This window comes from Spodoptera frugiperda, chromosome 1 (assembly GCF_023101765.2).
Source record: "Spodoptera frugiperda isolate SF20-4 chromosome 1, AGI-APGP_CSIRO_Sfru_2.0, whole genome shotgun sequence".
NCBI classification, from domain to species: Eukaryota; Metazoa; Arthropoda; class Insecta; order Lepidoptera; family Noctuidae; genus Spodoptera; species Spodoptera frugiperda.
In genome coordinates this window covers 7,247,551-7,271,978 of record NC_064212.1, presented here as the reverse complement: position 1 = coordinate 7,271,978, position 24,428 = coordinate 7,247,551, and the positions used below count along the sequence as shown (strand labels likewise).

At 36.2% G+C, this 24,428-nt stretch overlaps 1 protein-coding gene across 1 annotated transcript; it reads left to right on the top strand.

The window, feature by feature from the left end:
* Positions 1 to 214: 214 nt before the first annotated feature.
* On the top strand, positions 215 to 23,787 carry LOC118273459 (uncharacterized). Its single transcript, XM_035590438.2, has 10 exons — positions 215 to 824; positions 7,652 to 8,970; positions 9,947 to 10,094; positions 10,969 to 11,197; positions 14,453 to 14,549; positions 15,338 to 15,470; positions 17,109 to 17,326; positions 19,036 to 19,297; positions 19,439 to 19,514; positions 20,192 to 23,787. The coding sequence occupies exons 2-10, from the start codon at positions 7,687 to 7,689 to the stop codon at positions 20,421 to 20,423; spliced, it is 2,679 nt and encodes an 892-aa protein (XP_035446331.1). The 5' UTR covers positions 215 to 824; positions 7,652 to 7,686; the 3' UTR covers positions 20,424 to 23,787.
* The last annotated feature ends 641 nt before the right edge of the window (positions 23,788 to 24,428 follow it).

The window sequence follows — 24,428 nt, the reverse complement described above, 5'->3', positions numbered from 1 at the left end:
TCGTCCTCTGCTAACTTCCCGTTACACTTTTTTTAAACACTTTCATCGTCTCCGAAGCTTAAATATTCCTCTCGTTTCGAATCAAATCACTAATGAAAGAAAAGAAAAGTAGAATACATTAACTTAAGTTGTGATTTAAAATTAATTCCAACTTTTGAGTAACTAGATATTTGAGTTCGTTCAAAGTTACATTAGTTTTGAAAGTCAATTAAGAAAATAAACGTCAAAAATGGGGTCGTTTAATGGTTGTCACATCCATCGATAGAGCCTTTACATAACCGTGCGAAGCGCAATCAGTGTACGGACCCTAAATTATGTGACATTATTTGAAATTGTGTCAACATGAAGGAGCGTGGCGTGCAACGCAGCCGTGGTGGGCGGCTGCGGCGCGGTGGCGCGGCGGCGGCGGGAGCAGTCGGAGCTCGCTTGCCCGACCGCCCTTCGGTCCGGTAAATACAGCCTCCTCGCCTCTCGGGTATGGATTATTCGCAGCGAGCAGCGAGCGGAGCCAGTCCGAGCCTCGCGCCTCCCGCGGCCGCTCGTGCCCGGGATCCAGCCTGCACTCGCGTTCTCGACGTAGCCTTATAACCACGCGTAGCACGTCGTAGCTCGCTGGTTCGTAGCGCGCGCCTAATGTAACCTTCCACCCGTAGCACCGGGCTCGGCTACATCGCCGCGACTAAAGCATGCCGTTGTTAATACGGCCACTATTGTGTTCAAATGACGAGACTAATGTCACATTAAAACATCATGGGCAGCACCTGTGGAACAATTAATATTTGTGAAACTTTCATGTGATTTCTGCGTTCATTTTTCATTTACGTGTAAGTATAAAACAAATAAAGTTAACTTTGACAAACTTTTCTTTTGTTGCCAAACATTGTTTTATGCTATGAAGTAAACTTTTTGTTTATAATTGAACAATTACGAGTAAATCAAGTGGTTACATATTGTTTTTGCCTTTTAAATATTTTCCTTCAAGTTAAACGTTTTATATTTTATTAGTCTATTGGCGATAGTAAAGTTTTCTGAATCGTTTAGAGATACTTTTAAGTACTATATGTTTATTATGGCAGTGAAGTACATAATTTTAAGATATTGAGCAACTCAAGTAATTATATGTTTTAAATATTGATATATTAGTCAATAGGTACCATTTTAAAACTTCTTAAACATGAAAATTAACCATTAAAATAAAGAACTAATGATTTACTATTTTTGTTGTAATTCATATTTATACCTATTCTTTTCAAAGAACAACTTAATGAGTATTTTAATATTTCAATTGTAATGAAAAAGAGTAAGAATTTTAACTAACTATCCTTTTTCTCTTGACTTCGTTAATTAAATTCTATGCAATTAAAAGTTAGGAAACTGCGAAATGTATGTTTGTGGGAATATTTTTACGTTAATTTATTTGAGGGGTATAGTGAAAATTGTATGTGATGGTGGCATGCTGCGCAAAAACTTTTTGAGCTATTTATCTACATATATATACTACGTGAATATTTAAAGAGTATGTATAGAGGTATAATAGGAATATAGCTATAGCACCACGTCTCATATTTATCTACTGGGTAAATTAAGATATTCGTGTTTTGAAATATTATTCCCAGCTATCAATATCCATAGAATTATTTCACATTTCATCGAAAATCTAAATTAATCACTGAGTCCAATAATCGAATAGATCCAAAATTCCGAATAAAGTATCTATAAGTAACTAATGAATGTTCAAAGTCGAAAATGTAAATCAATGCTTATTGCCAGTGGATAATTAGTGGTAGCACTGGAACGTGGTTTATAAGCTTCATGAATAAGCTCATTCATTCACCGTTGGTTGTATGAAAAGAGCTTCGCACTGAGATTCCTTGCCAGATGAAATCAGAGATGAGGAAAATTTGCACTAAATCAGTTTCTGAATGGCTTTACGATTTATTCGTGTAAAGATATAATATAAGGTATTTCTAAACGAAGACTTTATAACTCTTTTATTTTAATATTTGCATATCTCAGACGCTGCAGCAGCGCTTTCTTTCTGATAAATCTGAATCTTTTAAACTGTGAACTTTAACTCAAGAGTGGAGATTGTAAAAAGCCCTGTTGTGTACAGTTGGGACATAGTCTAGCAGTGAACTATCAAGGACTATTGCTATTTTAATCACCATCAATTAATTAGTTTGAATTTATTAGAGAAGTCTTTTTTTCAAGTGTTTAAATGCATCGTTATTGATATAATTTCTAAAATAAATATTTGATACATACAAACACACATGTTGTTTAAGAAGGTTGTTGTTAGTTATTTATATAGTGGTCTGTAATATCGAGTGTGTCTACGGTGTGATTATTTCATGGATGACCATTTTTTGTTTTTAGTTTCTCTATACCTCGCAAAGGAAAGTAATCCTTGTCGTATAGTTATTTAAACTCGTAAGTATAGTTAAGTTATTTTATGTTTGTTGATAATTATCAAATTTCTGATAGTAACCCAATAAATAGACCAAACTACGTATCAAGAGTAGCTAACAATCACCCCGTGTACAATACTGATAGAATATCATCACTATTTATTTCAGATTCAATTTCATGAACTATGCAGACACAAATCTCAATAAAATTACAATCTAGAAGGTGCATTTTTTAATTTCTTTCCATTAATGTCCAACAAAACAAACTTCTTCTAAATCCATTGTGTATGTATTCATTTCACTTCATTATTATTTTTATATAAAATAAAAATAATCCTATATGAATGTAAAATATCCGAACACAGGCATGGGCCTGTATGAAATGGCGGCTGGGTTTTGCAATTAAACACTCATATTAATTTAATGGTACGTCCCCAATTCCCGGGAATGAGATTACAGATTTGTTAACCTACCGCTAATAACCTTTATACCTACGCGCGTAAAACTGTACAGGATTCATTTCGTATAATATCGATCTACCGATTGTATTGGAATTAATACCCTATCTACCCATTCACTTAATTGAAAGAAGAAAAAATCGCTCGAGATAATCAAAATTCCAGTAATCCTGGAGGGTGACTTTCGAGTTTCGCGATCGACTCTCATCGCGTCCGCGTTCTATTATCAGAATAAACAGTAGATTGGGAACAAGAGCGGAGAAAGATTACCAATCAGTAGGCTGGCGTAAGCTGCCAATCAGTGTATTGTCTCAATAATTATTTAATTCGTCAAAGTGGTCACATTTAAAATGGGAGTCGATTGTCTTAGCTTGATTGTGTAATCGTGTAATTGAGATCGGCTGATGCCACAAACCGCATTAGGCGTATGTATACAATGCCGTCATTCACTCGATTATTTTTTCTGGACGAGTGAGCATTTTTCTCGACCGCTTACAAATGACCGCTTAGTTACCTGCAGAGAAATCTTTCTCCACATTTTATTTTCCCTCTCGTAGATATTTCCATTATTCTGTTAATGGAACTGTGTTCAGAGATGGTCAAACAATGAAGGCCCATCTGAAGATGTTGCTATTTTTAACACGTGTGCGTACATCGCGTAGTTTTTTCTTCTGACGCTTTTGTAATTAAGGTACATAGTACTATCAAAGGTTACCATCATTCATAAAGTTATACTAGATTAGGTTATTGGGTATTTTAGTAATTATAAAAATAATTATTTTAACATAACGTAAATCGTAATAATAACACATGTTTTACACCTACTTCTTTCAAACATAAAATATCTATCATATCTGTACTGCTGGTCCATCACTTATATTACCAAGAATGTCTTTGAGAAAATATCAATTATGCCAAAACGATTTCTTTTCATTTGCAAAATCACTTTTAAAAAGACCTTCATGAATAAAGTAGGACCTCGTAAACAAAGATACTTGTGAAATTATGTTACCGTAGCGATGAAGCAGTTTCATTTCTTAGTATTGCGCGCCTGCCAGTTATTGGATTTTGCTTTTACTTATATTCAATGTAAATAAATAAGGAAACAAAACATCTATCTACATTTAAAAACCTACATTTGAAAAGATCACAAACTGACAATATATGGGATGCAGATTGCCGTAATCTGTTGATAATGAATGTTGAAATATGCAGTCGACACAATGGGAGTATTGTCGTGGCTGAGCAAAACAAACATAAAACAGAAATGGCTTATTCCCGTCGACGTACGGGGCGGCTGCCTCTCGTCTCTCGTCTCGTAGGGATCTTCTATTCACGTTCGTTGTCTGCAGTTGTTTGTCGCGGATCGTGAGCATCACCACTATCGTACCGGAGAAATGGTCATAAGTTTCGTAACTCATCAAATCAGATCAGACCGCGAAACAATTTAGAACAAACTGAAAACTGCTCAAATATAATGTAATAAGATATATTTGGGCTGCCAATTTTTTATTCAACTTCCAATAAATGTGTTTATGTCGGGATACATCATATATTTATAAAGGGTGGAAGGAATACCGTAATGCAAACTGAAACCATAGTACGTGATTCTATTTCAACTGATCATGGTTTCAGTTTTTTGGGAGAACGGTTTTTGTTTACAGATTTTTGACACAATTTCCAATGGAAATCTGCGTAGCTGTTGCGTTAGGCAACATTTCGTGTGACTATAAATCAAGCAAAGGGTTATTTCATGTGTCAAAAAGATAAATAATTGATTGAATCTTGTCGATACCATCGAATATTGTAGCATTTGGAACATAAGCTTATGTTGTATCCAATTTGAAGTTATAGTTCGATTTAAAAATTTGACAACTTACTACTTAGTTGTTATCTACTATTTTTTCTTACCTTTTGGTAATTTTTTGTTGATACTTTTGAAAGTTACATATATTAGCATGTTTTTTGCAGGTTGCTATTTACATTTTTAATGAGAAATATGTCCCAAAACATCTGTGTCATCAATTCTCACTTTCTGCATAGTGCATCAATTGTTTTTGTTTTACCCCCAATATATTCCTTGTTTGTTTACACTATTCACTCGTCGGACTAGTTCCAATTTGATTTGGGAGTACACACGCTTGTTCTATAGGAAGACGGAAACAATAACTGACCCGACACACCCACTTTATGAACGTACGTCGGCAATATTCCGAATACATGGCCGCTGCGGATTTTAAAATATTGTGCGTTATTTGACGGTCAAAATGTTTAATAAATTTTGTATAATGCTACGACTTGTAATCTAGCGGCTAACAAATTGAATCTTACGTTTATATTTCATGTTAAAACCTTGGAATAAAGGCGAGATATAACGTGGAATGTCATCAGCCAAAACAAATTTGCATAAGAACGGGCGTGAAAATCACTACACGGGACATTTCCAGTACATAGCAACCTACTTTACTTTCATACTTACGTAAAATAATTGAATTACGCAATTAGGGACATCTCACACAGAATAGACGAGAGAAAATTTCTTTCATTCTATAATTACAACGAACTTCATGCCGATACCATCGAAAAAGACGTTGAAGTATCCTCCAGGCACTCTTTTGTGTCTAAAATTGTAAGGAAAACTAATTAGAGCTGAAGGCATATCTTTTTAAGTTTCACTTACAACAATTCAATGTGATTTAAAATGGCAGTTGAGTTATTTGTATAGTGAATCTTGTGGGTAACGAGGTTCAGACAAGGGTTGTTTGCAGAGCGAACGGAGCTGCAGGAGTGGTCAACCAACATACTCAAAAGAAAAAGTTACACAAGTTACTGTATCGTGTTCGTACACTGCGTGGTTTGGAACACACCACCAAATGGAAAATGTCTGTTTACGTACTGTTACGCCACACGGATCCCCCCACAATCGCAACAAGTTTGTCTTTTTTTCATCTTGTATAACAATGTACATACTACTATACAGTTGTTCCCACCACTGTACCGCCATGGATACGAGACTCTACGTAAACATTACATGTTTCTTTTTGTATATTAATTGCAGTAACTATTATGGTATCTATCTAGGAAAAAATTAAATGCATCTACATCTCCATGTTTTCTATTTCTTTACAGATGCAAACGCTTGCATTAGTATTGGAAAAATAATTAGAAACTGTAGATTCTGCGCTGCCAACTTTCAGGAACTGATAGTATTTTCTTTATGGTAACAAGTTAAATATAAATATTATTGAAGTGTGGGCACTTCTTCTTATGATACCAGATAAAGTTTTTCGAACACAAAGACATTTCAGTAGGTATAATTAGGCTAACTGCCGAACTTATACGGTAGAGTAAACGTTAAAAAACGCGAAATCAAGGGTCGGTAGAGAGAGCTCGGGTCATTTAAAACAGAAATAAATTTGCGCGGTGTTCAGTTCCGACTACGTTTGTTGTGCAGCCATTGTGGTTGTACTATGAAGAGAAATAATCGATCATTAACTTATATTGTATGTTTATCCTTCATTTTTACCAATAGATACCTATTAAATGACACTTAACCCAAAGAGTAGATGATTCCGGTACTTTGATAATTGCTTGCAACAACCCAACTAGACACCGACGTTCTGTATAATCTTTCTAAAACCTAATAATAACAGAAATGTTTCGATTATTCATTAAGTCATTGAAAACTTGAACTTTTGATCTCTCATTACTCAACTTCGCTCAAGCTCCAAGAGCTCATCACATCTATTACGAAGTGTTTAGGCCCAAAACTTCAAGACATTTACATCGGTTAACATTTTAACCTCTGCCTACCTGTAGTGTGGAATTGCAAATCAGAAATCCCCTGTATTCTGTATTCCGTGAACAAACCCAACGTATTAATTTATACAAAAGGGTGGGTACATAGCTGTCATCCCATAACATAAAATGAAAATTATTTATTGCGTATCATACTAAGCCAATCATCTAAATTGGATTGGGGATTATCCGTGCCCTCAAATGTTTGGTGTGCTACAGAATAAACAATTAAACCCGGCTTTGGAATTCACAGATCGTTATGATATCCGATGGTGTTAATGGCCCTTGTCTATGTTCATGTTTGTGCCTATTCATAACTACATATGTGTATGTGGTTGACACAATTTTTACACTTGAAGCAAGGTATTCTTTATAATGGCAACCGCAATATAATAGTGGATAATGCTCAGCAATATCTCCATTGTTATCATGTCTGAAGTTCGGGTATAATCTGGGTAACCCAACACTCTTTGTGTCATCACTCATTAAGCTGTGACTACACGCGTTTATTATTCTCCCCGACCAAAGAGCTTCCAAGTAAAGTTACAAGAGTTATGTGGAGATTGTTTATGTGTGCAGATATACATGCAAACCTTGTATTTATGTATTATTGAATTATTAATCAAACCGGCTCGCTGATACGATATATTTTTTATTTCGTGGTTCTGATTCCAATATGAATTCGCGTCACGTTCTATACGCAGTGTTTGTTAGTAACTCTAAAACTGGCTCCGCTTTCGATAGATATGTAAATAAGGTAAAACACCTTCGGCAGGATTGTTTACATGGTCGCGTAAACAAAAAAAGAAAATCTATTTGTTCTACCAATTGGTATGCCACTGCCACAAATGAAAATTTATCAAATAAACATTTCGTATCCACTTGGGTAATGTGCGTAAATATTGATTCTCACTCAATTAGAGTTTAGTTCAAGTAGCTACGTTTTCAGTTTATACACAACAATTTATAACATTATATTTGTTACAGTGGCATATTGCACAATCATCATAAAATTGGAAGAAATGATCCAAGTCGAAAGCTTCAAGCGTCCATCGCCGTCACCGTCAAGGAGTTCCGTGCGAAGTGACAGCAGAGTATTCCGGCAGCCGCGAGTGATCACAGTGAACCGCGATGCTGCCACTATGGTAGACGGGGAAGCCAGCGGACAGGCCACAGCGGGTGCAGCTCCCACGGACTGGGAAACACGCCTTACACAAAACGCCGCCCACTTCCGATCTCGTACGTTTAGCGACGGCTTCATCAGAAACACCAGCCTCGAACTCCTGCTCGGAGTCGATTGTGAGGCTTGCCTCGCCCTCGCTGCACAAAGACAATGTCTAGACGAACACATATCGAAACATGATTTTGATCTAGTTTGTAACTGTAATGTCCAACAAAACAACTTTGTCAATTGCCATCGGAACGTCGATCAGCGAGGCCACACTCTCAACATCTACGACTTGGAAAGAATTAAACGGGACACCGGCCGGAGCCAGCTCACAATCGGATCCCATCGCAGCCTTGATAGAAAATACAACAAAAGTAGGACTATCGGTGTGTCAAACTACATTTCAAAACAGTTAATATCTTACGATCCTAGAAATACACTGGTGCAAAAGATAAAAAGGAAGCTATCTAACTTAAAAAAGATGGGCGGCGAGGCAATATCAAAAAAACATCAAAACGCTGTCCAACTGGCCGAGATAACATCAGGGTCGACGAGCTCTCTCAAGAAGGCATCGATGTTGTCACTGGCAGACAAGTCGCAAAGGAGAGTGAACAGCCAAAGTTGTATTTTTACTTCGTCGGGCTACCAAGGAAAGGATGATAATATGAAGGGTAACGTTTCTACGTATGCTAATTTTTCTGGGAATGTGGACCAATGTTTTGATAAACTGAGAGATTATAATTTAACTTCAGACGTTAATAGACGAACCTCACAAAAAATGATTAAAATGAGAAGTTTTGATAATAACGATATACTTGTCACTAGAAACTCACCGGGTCTAGAAAGAACAAAATTTTCTACTTTAGACAATCGCAGTCGGTGCAAAAGTATTAAACGGCAAATGTCATACAATGATTTTCCAAGTGAACGATTTCGAGATAGATTGTCGGAGACTTGGACGCGGGATGAGAGCACAATGGAGTCGAGGAGCACCCGCAGTGATTTAGTGGATGACGACGCACAAACGTTCCTCGAGGGCGACGCGATGGCGATGGGCGGGCCGCGCGGCGCACACGCACTCTGCACCTGCGAGGTGCCGCAGGAAACCAGGCTGCCCTCTATTTTTTACGACACCCACGTAAGTACTTAACAAGATTAATTTCTACTTACAGAAACTAAGTGAAACATTTCTTACTAACCGTTCGCTTAATGCGATGTTCGCTGGTATTTAAACAGACGCTTTAGCTGTAAATGTTGATAAATGATTTTGTGTTTCTCTAACATTGCTTTAAGGTTGTTAACACAAACCTTGCGTGGGCATAAACATTGAGTAAACTTAGAAATACAGAAGTTTTTACATTTTAACTACAGAAGAGTAAAGACTTAAGGAATCAATCTTTAAAGACTTCCCAAGTTCCCACGCTAAATAATAAATCTAACCAAACTACACATTTGAAACAAAAGTATGAAAATCGTAGTATATTATTGTATACTCATAGATTTATTTGATCAAGGCATACCTGGATTTTTCAACATTAATATAATGCAGGTGTTAGTAAAACGCTTTCGCATAATTGAGAATATGCGGTTAGGAGGCGAGTTCGCGCTACAGAATTTAGAGCACTCACTAATAGCCGTACTCACAAAGGATAATGAACCATTATCTAACGATTACTAAGAAAGGAAGCTATATGGGTTAATGCAATTCAGGATATCGCTGCAAACATTGAATATTCTATTGAGCTATTGAAAATTTTCCAATATCGACATAGTGTACTCATACTACGAGTATCCTACATACGTTATTCAATTTTAATTTTTGCTAATAATTATGGATACATCTGCAGTACCTACCTTTTTTTAGCATCCTTTAAAAGGCATCATAGTATTTAATTTTAGAATTGTGATGTAGTTTTGCATATGGATTCAGGTAACAAAAAAATTCGATGCACAAATAATTGAAATTGCATTAACAGTAACGAAATTTACTATCGTGCTCGAACACGTGATCCATACTGCAGGCGATAGCTGAATAAAATTACATCAATACATCTACATACATGTATGTAAGAGAAACTGTGTAACTGTGTTAATTGAATAAAAATATGGTGTAGGGGAAAAAACGAGCGACGCCGGCGCCCGACGTAACGGAGCGCGGACAGGGGCGCGTGTCCTGCAACGCGTGCAAGTCCCCGCAGTGGCTGTCCACAGGCACCACGTCCACCACCAGCCACAGCTCCACTACCACTGGAAACTCTTCGCGTAAGTATATTTACACACGTTTTTTACATTAGAGTCTTTAAAAATATATGACTCAAAACACAAACAGCTGCCTAAGAAATAAAACTATAGAACTAGAAATAGAACATAGTTACGATGACTAAACATGTGAAATGAAATATTAACAAGTAAAATACCAATGTATTCTTCGATCAACTATAACTTATAGTTGATGTATTATGTTATACAAATGTATTACCAAAATACTAATGTAACCAACAAAATATAAAAGGTATTGTTTTGCAGTCTTTTGAAATTGATGATCAATCGACTGGGAATTCGGAACCAGTCAATGAGAATTCGAAAGTTGGGTAGATATTTCCCAAATGGTTTACCAATAAAAAGTATCAACAGAGGTAAGGCAAATGATACTGCAGTGACAGATTTTTCCTTCACCGAAGAATTCCCAGTACTGTTTCTGTTTCTAAGTTTAACCGCCAGTGCAGCCGAGGCTTGCGACGTGATCGAGTAGGTTTGCTTCTGACAGGGAGATTATAGGAAGCTTCCTAACGAGTGATCGCTATGACCCAAATTGATTTTTATGGCCATTTTCACAAAAGCTCAATAAAATAAACTCAGTCAACCGTGAGCCACTTGTTAAACATTACACAAGTTTTCGTTTGCCATAACAAGGGACATTAGGAAGTTTGTTATCATTTGAATGCCTACCGCTCTACCATTTCTGTGCGTAAATAACAAATTAAAATAATTCCCCATTCCCTACAAGTTATTTTATTCGAAACGGCTCCCTTTTCAAAACAATCGCTGGAATATTTGAATAAGCATTTGAATATCTGATTGAGTCACAGAATATGTTTGAGTTTGTCGCGTAAATTCTGAAATAAATAATGTGTAGGGTTGTCCTTATGGCATCGACGTTGGTGCTGCGTGGCGATTTTGGTGCTGGTGGCGGGGACCGCGTGTGTCGCCGGGCCCCTGGCACTACGGGCCCCACCTGGAGCACCCTTGCACGAGCGCCTCCGCCTCGCCGAGCGCTTGTTACACGACACTCCACTCATAGACGGCCACAACGATCTACCTTGGAACATAAGGAAGTTTCTACACAATAGAATTAAGGATTTTAAGTACGTAGCCCTCATTATTTTTTATATTATGTTCTCCTTTATGTATACACCAACATGAATTTACATAAATACATCTAGCTCCTTACTGCAGGCTGGAGTTTAGAAACGGGACCGTACACGAGAGCACTTTTACATTGTGCTTACGTAAAATCACGTACCGACAACATTTTTAATGAAATAAATAACAAATCTAGTTAAAAGAAAATTGTATGTAGTGTCTTATATTATATGTATTAATTTAACTATTTTACGTAATTTAAAACTCTTCGCTTGTACTGAAGTTACTCTTTTGGCATTTAAGATGTTATGTTATATTTTTCAAATAATATGGTTACTTTTTGTTAGGTTTTTTTGCTGTGTATTATTATTATTTTATGTATTTATTTTCCTCACTATATTAGAATGGACCATGACCGTCTCTTATGAATGTGGTCTTTAAGCTGTGCCGGCGAAGTTATTTGGCGCGCCCTTACTGTTCCGTCTCAAAATTCCACTGCAAATACTTAGGTGTCCCAGTAGAATACCCAGGCCTAATTATGACGAGCACAAACACCTACAAGGACCTAACTATATTTACTTGGAAATCGTTAAATCTAAGACACGTAGGAGTCGCTCCAGCTTTTATCCCGTTGGGCAAACACGAAGCGGAGGCTACAAAGTATCAGGAGTAGGCAAATGCGTCAGGATGTTCTAACAAAGAGCTGAGCAAACCAAACTAAAACAAATATCTAACAGTAGGACGGTGCACATAAAAGATGGGTAGGGAATCAATCCACTTAGTGCAATGTAAAAGCCTTTGAACCCAACTGTTTTAAACTAGCTAACGAAATCTGTGAGGCGTAATGCCGCTCTCGTTACTAGCTTATAGTGATGTACACAATGATGCCCCAATACTCGATGTGACCCATCGACTAAATTAATTCCAAATAAATGTTCTATAGAAACTCATTGTTTTTATTCATATGTAAATTAAAACTCTTTACGTGTTCGTTTTGTCAAGAAAACATATCTTTTAATTAAAAAAAATACCTTTAAGAGTAATTATTCTCGGTCAGCTCCTCTCTGGTTAATTACTAAAACCACACATCCCCGTAAAAAACAGCACTATTACCGAAAGTTCCCTGGAAAGTTTTAATTTAGTTAGTCAGTTACAATTTCAGTGGAGGTATTGCCCATCACTAGCGGCAAGGAATAAAGGTGAACTTTACTTTGTGTACTCGTATCCGTCCGTCGTAGTCTATGGCCGTAGTTGTGTTGCCATTAATGTGCGTACTCTGTAATGTTCCTAGTTTCCAACCTAATCACCACTTTGTACGAGCAAAGTAAAAGCGCACTTAAGATCAGGGCTTGATCTCCTAGACCACTTATCATCTATTGCACTTATTTCGGCATTTATGAGAACCTCGTTCCCTAAGTTCCGTTCAAGAGATCTATTCTACCCTGGGGATCCCTTAGAATTTATAGCAATACCTCCTACGCAATGTTTGATAGATTAGAGAATATACCTATAAATATTAATGTATCAGTTATAATGGTCTGTAAGACAGGTGGCTACATAAAATAGCTGTATCGAAAGTGCAGAACTTTCCTTAGTTGGGGAGAGGCCAAAATAATATTTAAGGTGAGGTAACATTGCAGACATAACTCACTGATACTTAAGGCCAGATTAAATAACGGACCAGTCGAGTAAAGCCAGAAAAATGTGTGAAGGATTAGCAAGCGGCATATGGGTGTTACTTTCGGACATACCGACACATCCGAATCGGATTTGTTCGTGTCGAGTTGTCATGGCGTTGCCGGCGACTTTTCAGAGATTACCTCGTTAAAATTTTTAATTGTTTCACAAGTGTAGGCCGAAATGTAATCAGCCATTTTTGTTACCGTTGTTAGAACAGGTTTATTTAATGAGAAAAAATCAAAACCGTTTTTGATTTTTCATCAAGATAATCTACGTACGTGTACGTTTTATGTTTCTTATACATTTTTGGGACAATATACTATTTATTTATTTAGATTTTTAGTTTATATATCATTATAGAGGTAACCATTAAAATATACTTTTGAAAACAAGTGAATCTAATCACCTCACATGTTATCCTATCTTAAACACTATCGTAGTGTATTCTAAGGTGATGTGGATGTAATAACATTGTTGCAGATCAATAGCAACGTGGAATCATAGTTCGCAAGTAGCGTAAAGAATTGAAATGTTTCTTGACAGACACGCTGGCTCAGTGCCAAAGTCGTTGGCGACGCGTGCGGTGCGAGATTCGATTCTGCTACCAATGTTTGCTAAATTCTTCTAGTTTTACGTTTGTTTGGATTCTCTTATTTTTCTTCACGTCAGTTTATGTAAGTTAATAGAATTGTACTTTTCTGAATATGAATGGCTTTCTGAGCTTTAACCTAAATATGCTACAATGGGTCTATTTTTGTATAACTACTCTATTTTACGCAGTAATAACAATTATTTAATTAAAGGATTAAGATAATACACAAGTTAATCCTACCTGGTAGTTATTCTAACCTTATCTATGTTCGAGAGGATCTTTATAAATTAATCGCAAGAATTAGAAGCTTGCGTCCTAATCTTAGGTAGATAGCAAATTGATCTATTTTTATTTTATTAAACCTTGAATTATAAGTACTTACGAAAGGTTACAAGTGGGCGGATAATGCCTTATAATCAAGTGGGTAGGTGTTAATATGTATAAGTTTTATGTAAAGCCTCACACTGATTAAACTATTTTTATCATTTATATATATTTTCTCATTCTACAGTAAATTCCTTTTCCACAATAACATTGTAAACAAAATAACCACTTTTTTAAGGGGGAAAAATTATCCAATGGCTTCTCTCGCCTCGGGTGAGGCGAGAGGGAGAGTCAGACTCTTCCTGACTAAAAATCACCCCATTCCTACTCCTGCTTTTCGAGCCGGAGCCCTGGTAAACCCGCTAGGTAATCTGCAGCTCCGAACGAAATAAATACTGGATCTTTTTTAGACTATAGAAGTGACGGTCACGAAGTCTACCCGTGATAATCACGCATCACACAAAACTTTTAACAATCCTAAAATACATTGCGAATCCACATTCAACCTCAATAATAAACTAAATATATATTACACAATTCAGCAAACACAGACATGACTATCGGATGTAGGGATGAGTAACAAACATGTTTGAATACATTTCTGCCTGTAAAATAACTTTTGGCGGGAATAATTGTATACTAATGAAATAAATTCGCATAGTTTCGACGAGGATTTGCGGACGATATCCCCGTGGGCAACAAGTTCGTGGAGCCACACCGACCTGCCGCGGCTGAAACAAGGCCGAGTGGCCGCACAGGTGAGCGAAATTCCTTAACCGCACGATTTAATTAATTGTGCATTTAATATAGTCGGCCATTTGCACGTAATCCCCCGACAAGATTAATATGCGCCGCATGGATCATAACACCCACATTTTTGTGGTATCAAAGGATATTCGGTATCATTATTTCGTGATTAACAATTAATGAAACGTGTTATTGTTGTGGTAGAGCTGAAATATAAGTTGCAATATTTCTTATATTTACAAACACGAGTATTTCTTGTAGGTACAAATATCCACGTTATTTGCCAGGCCTTTCGATTAATAGGTTCTACTTTTGTCTGATGGTGGTTGACCTTTTGACATATTATTATTTATTTACACTTTATATTAGTAGAAAGATGTAGCGAATAAAAATGGTCGTCTCAATATTGATTAAACAATTTCATATTTTGTTGTATTATTTTCAGTAATATGGACGTATTAATACCCTGATTGTGACGATAATTATACCCAACTACAATAATATCGCGGACACGCTACACTGAACCGAAACAGAAATGATAGTGAGCTAATTGTTTCAACTTCATCGCACAATTCCACGAGACTGATGTGTTTGTATAACATATGTACATATACAGTATGTAGTGGCAGCGAGTTCACCACCCGTCGGCGTCGCCCCACGTTCGCCATCGGCATCACTGATTCCATTATGAAATCTTTGTTGGTTGTCTGTATCTGCGGGATTTCAAATTCCGAGCGCATTGCTCCAGTCGTGCGTGATATTTAATCAATTATATGTCAAAGTGATCTTTCGTCGGCAGTTCTGGGCCGCGTACGTGCCGTGCGACGCGCAGCACCGGGACGCGGTACAGCTCACCTTCGAACAGATCGACTTGATACAGCGTCTCACCGACAAGTACCACCCGCAGCTCACGCTCTGCACCTCCGCCGAAGGTAAGCGCCCCGCCACACACTCAACTCGTTACCGAAAAGACATTACGGTTCGTGCATGTCATGCCCTCGGTCATTAGTGGGTACTTATACTTGTAGATACGTTGCGCGAATCCGAAAAGGACAAATGTAAATGCGTAAGGTGTATTAGCATGAGAAACCCATTGTTTTCACTTCGTAGCCTTTAAAAAATTAAACCATTTAAATTAATTCGTGCATTTCCTTTAGCTTTATTGTTTTTTTTTCTTGTTATTCAAATAAACCCAATTAAAATGAACGGCTTTTAGACTTTCGTTTATTGTTCGCAAACAAAAACGTGATTTTTAGTTCAACAAAATTTCGACGAAACTGGAACTTTAAGTTCCGAATAACTTAGTAGAAAGTAATGAATATTTATAAACGATAAGATAATTAAAGTATTATATAGGTAGGATAAAACTAAATAAATAAATAGATAGTTTTATAACTCAATTAGTGAATTACTGCAATGCAGAAAGCAGTCAATAAACCAATTAATACATGTTAGAACCAACATTAAATTACCTCATTTAATATTGTCATTAAATAATGCTATGAAAATGTTTCATTAAACAAATACAATTAAATACGATGAACTAATTAAATAATATGACATTTGTTGACAAACTAGCAATATAGAGCAGAGTTATGTGTATGGGTGGAGGCTGGAGATGATCACTTGGCTCCAACTAGAACATCTATTGGAATTCCTTATCGCTCTCAGTCCATTAATCACGTTAAGTGTATTATTAACATTGGATTGCGAACAATGTCGCACCGAGGTATTTGAAACGCGGTGGGCTTTGTGTAAATTAATACAAAACTCCAGGTACCTACTTATGAAAGACATTAATCAAGTATTGTAACAAAAAAATTATGGATACAATTATTGTAAGCAGTCATAACACTCATCTATCTAACAAGCGTGATGTCCCAATAAATCGTATACTTAGCCAATCGGTTTGAAAATTAAATCATGTTTTAAAAATGTACCTTTTTTCGTTGAAAATAATTACACAAATGTTTATAGCATTGTTATAATTACTAAAATAAATATCCACTTTTCACAAATAAGTTACGATTGCGAAAATCTTTTGATTTTCTATATTCATGTTCTTAATTAAAGGTGTACTGTAGTACCCACCATTGTGTGTGTGTGTGTGTGTAAACATCTGTGACTACTTTCGGCTTTTGTGTTGAGGACAGTCCCCCATGAGCGTTGTTCTCGTTAAGCATTTTCCTGCCGCAACTGTCTTTTTTCAAAACGTCACTCTACACTGACAATCTGTTTGATGTTTTGTTCTCTCCAGAACCTATAAAGAAAACGTAACAAAAAAGGTGTGAAAATGTAGACTCTTAACAATGCTCTCATTTATTCTTTTGTTTTCTTGATTACAAGAAAAAGTAACAATATGGTTACTTCACGAATGAATCGACCAATAGACACAATTTACTTATGTACAAAATTGTGTTATTAAATATTGTTGTTTTCACTAATTACATGTTACATGTTTGTTATACTCATGGAGTCCTAATTTCTATTTTTGAATTCCGTTTTACAAAATAGGCGCACCTAAATTAATTATTTACCACGTAGTTTCAATGTCGGTTTTCTTACCATAGATATAATCACGGCACACACCAACCACAGACTGTGCTCCTTGGTGGGAGTGGAGGGAGGACATGCAATTGGAGGGTCCCTCGGCGTCCTGAGAACTCTGTACCAAGTTGGAGTTCGATATCTGACACTCACATCTACATGTGATACGCCTTGGGCAGAATGCGCGTCTGGAGATAAACCCGAACCATCGCCGCGAGGTGGACTCACGCCATTCGGAAAGGTAAGTCCTGCTATGTAAAATTCTACGAACTGCTACGCGCGGCTACGGCGCTACGAGAAGCGTAGCGGCTACGGCTTATAAAAATTAGAAACGAAAACCAAGACTTTTTAAAACTGTAGTTGATATTAATTACAAATTATGTTTTTAACTAGATTTTCAAGACAATTAAATAACATTTAGACATGGGATTCGATCTAATTATCTTCAAAATTGTATAAAACGTCTAAAATGCAGATTGAAAAATGAAACATTAAAACTTTGATTATTCTTACGGGTTTAAATTCTGAGTTATCTCCCCTTAATTCTTTCTTAAATCTCTTAAGATTAGATGAAGTTATAATCCTCATCGCAGGCTGTACAATGGGAGCTCGTTAGGGGTGAATTTATTGTCTTAGGTATATGCTCGACGTAATTTAGAGTTTGTAACCAGAGTATTGCTTCGGAAACCTCTTTATAAAGCATTTACAAAGCAATTTGTATGGCACATTGGTAACGTAGGTGCCCATAAAGAGCAATCTGACAACATGAGATGGAATATAACAATATGTACAAGTAGTCGTGTATTATAGCTAAGTAGTCAGAACGCAACCGTAAAGATTGAGACGTCGAGTAGAGTGAGTGTGCCATAATCATAAACATCCTGGCGCACCGCAATATTTCTCTTTGTATGAACTCGGGCTGCTCGCGAAACCAGTTCTTTGTTTACCTGCAACGATACTTTTCGAAATATTTTCTTTTGTTTAAACTGCACACTGCGTGTACGGTGTAACGTACCTACTTGCTCCGTCGTACAACCCGGACTCAAGTAGTCGAGCACTACTACCCCATCCGACGTAATGACTCTCACTACAACAGTTCACTTTATTGTTCTTATTAATCGTACTGTACATTATGCACCTCACAAGTGGCAATTCAAGTTCTCTCGCATTTCATAACGTAACCATCCCAAGTAGTGTGTATCTCAATAGACGATTGCTATACCACAAATCTCTCCAATATAAGATTTCTATAAAATATGAGTAGTAACTATATTAGTCTGTCTGTCATTGATGATAACCTTGGATTCTTAGTTAGCTCTAACAAATCGAAATTCATTGAAAATTACATTAACGCTCTAGAATATTAAGTTAAATAAATGTATTATCAGATTGCCATCAATATTAATGCCAGATTGTCACCATCAGGTTTACGATAGTAGTAATGACGCCGCCATACTCGGCCCTACCCCCGTCCAGTAGTAGAGGTTGCAAATACTTGAGGACTTTAACAACAATTTAGGACTATTTAATCAAACGGGTGACACTGACGTCAGAAACTATAAAGTCTAACTACGACAATTTGTCGCTTTTGTAATTTCGTCGGCTTTCTGAATTCACGACCACAAAGGTTCCAAGAAGTTAGCAATTAATTTAAAGCAACGCAAACTCATACGAACTTCAAAAGCGGCAGGAACAATAGAGACTTACTTTATGATAAATATGCAAACGGCCAGAACCAGCCGGAACTGTGTTTGCAGTTCACTTCAATAGCTAAAACATTCTTCTCGACCTTTATGTAAATGACGTACCTAAGCTTCATTTTCCGCTAAAAGAATAGAAGAAAAAAGTCAATTAAAATGGCTAGAGCAGCCTACGCATTTTCCTTTGTAGTTGGTCTTATTATCGGTCATCAATCTTATGTTAAAAAATTGTTGTTGATCGGTGGGACAGATAGTGGTGAAGGAAATGAATCGCTTGGGCATGTTGGTGGACCTGTCGCACGTGTCCGAGCGCACGATGCGCGACGCGCTGGCGGTGTCGCGCGCGCCCGTGCTGTTCTCACACTCGTCGGCGCGCGCGCTCTGCAACGTGACGCGCAACGTACCGGATGCCGTGCTGCGCCTACTCGCCGCTAACAAGGGGCTCATCATGGTCAATTTTTATACGTCATTTCTCACTTGTAAGGACACTGCAACAGTTCAAGATGCCATAGGTGAGTAGCTCCAACCGCATGTGTGAGTATAATAACAAGAAACATTGTATTTGTAACAACAAAGTGTAACAGGCCCATAGAAATTTTACATTGAATAATGGTTTTAAAGGTCATTAATTAACCGATACTCTGTTCTTACAGCACACATTAATCATATAAGGGATGTAGCCGGTGTGGACAGTGTGGGCCTTGGCGCTGGTTACGACGGCATTAATTAGTGAGTACACGTTACTATATGTACGAGTGGCGATCTCCCAATAGGAATACCTTTAGATAATATATGTTCACGAATATTGATTCTCAATCTGCTTCGTGTGACTACGCAAGGGGTTCGATTCCCGGGTCGCAAAGTATTATCAATTGTACTCCTTTATCAATAAAAATTAAAGAAAAGAAAAACCGTAAAATATTCAAATATTTTACGGATTTTCGAAACTTTTCAATAGCAGCACATGTATGGAATTGTCGGTAGGTATATGGCAATAGGCTCACTTCATATTACATGGGACTTATAACTGGTGAAAAGATTTTGCACATTGATCTATATCTGTTATAAAAATGCTAATCACAGCACATTTTATTTAGTAATAGAAAGTTATTTATTCATCTATCTAAGTTTCTCAAAAGGGTTTAAAATTATAGCGCACGAAATGTAATAAAAATCTAAATCCCTAAAACGTGAAGCTTTATAAAGGATAAAGCTTTGAACAAAAGTTTAATAGTTCTGTAAGCCATTAAACCTACGGAAGTCGACTTCCTCTTAACTTTTTGAATCAAAAATTGTTTTTATAAAATCTATGAAAGATTTTTATGCCCAGGAACTTTCATTATCAGCAGTAATGTCGTTTCATTAATCTTATGATTTGTGGTCATGTAATTATTTATTTCAAGCAGTACTCCTCAAGGATTGGAGGATGTTTCCTCGTACCCACTGCTGTTCGCTGAGTTGATGGAAGAAGGTTGGAGTATAGAGGAGCTTAAGAAATTAGCAGGACTGAACCTCCTTCGAGTGATGGGGGCTGCGGAGAAGGTGGCGCGAGAGCTCGCGGCTGCACGCGTTGCACCGTACGAAGACGTCGCGCCTAAACCGTTTGACGCGCACAACTGTTCTAGCCAAGATCTTTAACTATAACCCAAAACCAAAACTCTTATTCACTTCAAAAATTAACTTAACCTAAAAATGACCTGCTCGAACATTTTTTGTTACTTAGAATTTAGAATAATCAGGTTAAGATAATTCTTGAAAAGACTGTTACATTTTAAACATATTTTTATTAGTTGTTGAAATTTGTTAAACCCTTATATCGAACCTAGTGCTATTTATGTGCGTGATCAGCTTCTTTGTGAATATTAATGTCACTTTGTTCAAAACTAGCGGAAACTCCGAGTTTGGTTCGCCTTAGAAATATTTCTGTGCATATTTATTCATTTTCGAATACACCAGAACCTTCTGTTGTGCCGTCCTCGAGATTTGCACTTAGTAACACATTTAGCGATTCATTATAGTATTTTACTATGCAAGCCGACCCGAAAAACTTCGATTCGCTTCAAAAAAAAAATTCTCTCCTGTTGACATTCCTTGGAATACCACAAATAATACAACACCAACATTTGCTACATCGGTCCAGCTGTTCTCGAGTTTTAGTGAGACTAACGAACAGCAATTAATTTTTATACAATAGTGATAGATGATCAAATAGCCAAAAAAAACACTTCTTCTTGCCATAACAACATTGATACATAATAAAGAGAGGTAACATTTTTGATTCAGCAACACACATCCAAGGATCTAATAATAGTAATAAATAATAGTCATCTATCTCACTCCGATCTCGGGCGGGACACAATAGCCACGCATTACTTACCTACCATATCTAATCAATTTGTAAACATGAGTATTGTTTGCACTACGACACCACTACTATCTATGACCAGTCCTTAATTAACTTTTTGCGCGTAATTTATTACATACAATGTATTACATATCATACCTACTTCGTATTGTAACTGCTAATACCAATAGACCTACACTGTCTGGACTTTCTGATATGGCTTATGTTTACAAATTGGAAAATATTACCGACGCCATTAAAACCTATACCGTGAGTTTGCAACATGCTGGAAATTAGAGGGACCACCTACTCGTTAATAGGGTGATTTTTTAATTGCACCTCTATTTACAATTTAAGCAATCAGTGTCTCCACTAATTATTTTAGTGCATAGACAAATGACTATGCTCTGTAATAAACATAATTTAAACATGTTCTAAAAAGTATAAAATCAATCTTAACCATATTATCTTTTTTTACTACTTAATTTATAACAAAAATCTATCTAATGTTTGAGAAATATAAGGATTTTGAAACAAAAATACACGATGACTAACAAATATATTGACTTGCACACAACCCGACATGGTAGGCGAATAGGTTAAAAGGGCTGTAGATAAAAATACGGAGGAGATGATACTGTGGATAGGGCTTAATGCCATTATTCTATTGTACCACATGAGTAGTACTCTTCCTACAGTTGAATAAAAAAAGGATAATAGAGAGTGAAGTCATTAAAATGAGGTTGCTATCAAAAAATATTTACATCTGCACTGCATAGTCGGCATCGACGTATTAGAGCAAGCCGTCGATGATTAAAATATGTACGAGTAGAAGCACTTATAAGTATTTTTAATCTTTACCGTTTTTACGGCAGCGGCACTGGGTTCGATAAACTAAGTTTGTAAATTAGATTGGAATGTCCCCAACGTTTCACTCAACTGAGGTCATCGATCTAAATAGTTAGTATTTATTGTTATCAAGCTTTAATACATTAGTATTAATATTACTTAGAACCTATAAATTTTACCCTGTAATTAATTATTATTATTATCGTCCGATTAGATGTGATTTGATATTTTTGTCTAAGAATTAGACTTATTTCTTTAGATGTCTGAATAAGTACCTACTTACATATATACGTGTTTTATGCATTTACGTAAGTAAATAATATATGATATTTATTGAACCTATCCTCAACGCTTTTTAATATTGATTCCATTATTTCTGATCAATAAATTGTGCGTTGTATTGTATAACGTTAAGATAAGACATTAACTTAACTTCTTTAAATAAATACCTACCTAGGACTTAGTATTTATTCCCTTTGAGGACGACTTAATGTCATGAAGATAAAATAAATAAGTATAAAATTAAGATTATTAAAGTTATACAGTGTGTTTTTATTCGACAGATGTATTGCCAAACGAATTGATATATTCTGCTCTTTCTGAACCGAGAATCTCGCTTCGTACCTTATAATAGCGAAATTGGATAGGTAGGGACCTCTCCCCGATACAACAGATAAAGAGATCTTCCGAAAAATACGTAGCGTAAATCCCTACCGTATTTTCAGCCACCGAGATATTCTACGGGCAATTTTAAAAGTGTTTTACAAACACGACCAATAATATATGATGAAATAAAAACGCACTGGATAAATAAATAGCTTTACCTTGTCAACGACCAATATAATAGATAATCGTAGTATTAGAAACACTAGTACTGACCCTATTTAAAAGGTGTAAGTATCGCAGCGTTGAGATAACGACGAGGCAAAGTTTTTCAATCAAACTAAAGTTTCTGATAGAGTCAGAGTACACTCAGGCCTACCTACAGTAATGTAACTACGTATTATGCAGGTACCTAGGTAATGTGTTGCTATCAGACACATTATCTGATTCCTAGATGAAGCTGTACCTACAGTACGTAAGAGATTATATTGATGCGTGCGATACTTGCCACTATGTCTCCTAACGCAATATTAGTTAGTAATGTAAATAGTTATGTACCTATGTCAGTACACTGGTAATAATAGACGGATCTTAAGACTGACGTGTTTCAGACGTAAATTAGTGTACATTTGCTACGGTGTTAAATAAGAATAAACAATTAATGTTACGCACTACATTTTGTATCTTAAGATGTGTTTATTATTTCTATCGGGAAGACTAACGCTATTGTCCTTGCTAGTTATATTTTCTCGATTAAAGAGAAAGATTTATTGATTATTATCCGTGAGACATATCTCATTAAAATACCTGATTATAGGCGTAATAAATTGCTGAGCAGAATCCTTGTCTTCAATTTACTACTTGAACGTTTTTATAAACAATATTAATATTTAGATACAAGTTTTCTTAAAATCATTGCATTAGGCAAACAATATTTGTAATAGTATTGCTTTTAGGATTTTTTCTCATAGTTTGATAAAAAAAATCTAGGATGATTCAATGAAAATGTCGAATACTTATTTATTTGATTACTCACTAAAGTTCTGAATATTGATGGTACATGTAATTAGCTATAATTTTATACAGACAGTAGGTACCTAATATGTACCTAGTTGATTGATATTTGATGACTGTCATAATCTTCAGGAATAATCAATTAGAATTGCATTTGTTTAATTAGCTTATCCAATAAACACCCATTTTTAATGATTGTTTTTTTTTCTAATTTCCTAGTACTTACCTGACAAGTTAGTGACGAAATAAGTAGAGATCAAATGTTACCAAGTTATGAGGAGGTCAACTTCAACATATACCTACTAACTACCTGCATCTACGTATGTCTTAATTTGTATAATAAACCGATAGTCTAGTCATTTGGTAGATAAAAACGGGGTTTCCAGGTAAAACTACCAAATGACTGGACTACGATAATAATTTAATATCGATCTAACATTCTACTACGGTACCTGTGCCTCTGAAAAAAAACTAAAACCTTTGGTCCTGTGCTTAGCCTGTCTCCAATAGATTGAATAGCCAGAAAGTGTTTGTGTATGTGCACAAACACTTTCAGTTCCTTCATTTTAGGTACCTATAAGTATGTACTTATAGGTACCTAAAATACTAAAATATCTCTCGCGGAATGGGCTAATCTTATTAGACAGATCTGTCACCATGATAGAAATTGATCGGGAAACGTTATATAAAATTAACTATAACTCCAGTTTAGAAGTTCATTCTTCGATAATTACGTGGTTTAGTGCTTTCTGACACGACTGGAAAAATACAAAATAACTTAAGAGTTCGAATATAATTGAAATTTTAAATTTAGCGGGATTAATTTCAAAGGC

What these genes read in the sequence shown, in the direction of transcription:
- LOC118273459 (XM_035590438.2), top strand. Translation starts at nt 7,687, where the DNA reads ATGATCCAAGTCGAAAGCTTCAAGCGTCCATCGCCGTCACCGTCAAGG. An exon ending in AAGGCCGAGTGGCCGCACAG is followed by an intron (nt 14,550 to 15,337) that starts GTGAGCGAAATT and finishes TTTCGTCGGCAG; the next exon opens with TTCTGGGCCGCGTACGTGCC. An exon ending in AACAGTTCAAGATGCCATAG is followed by an intron (nt 19,298 to 19,438) that starts GTGAGTAGCTCC and finishes CTGTTCTTACAG; the next exon opens with CACACATTAATCATATAAGG.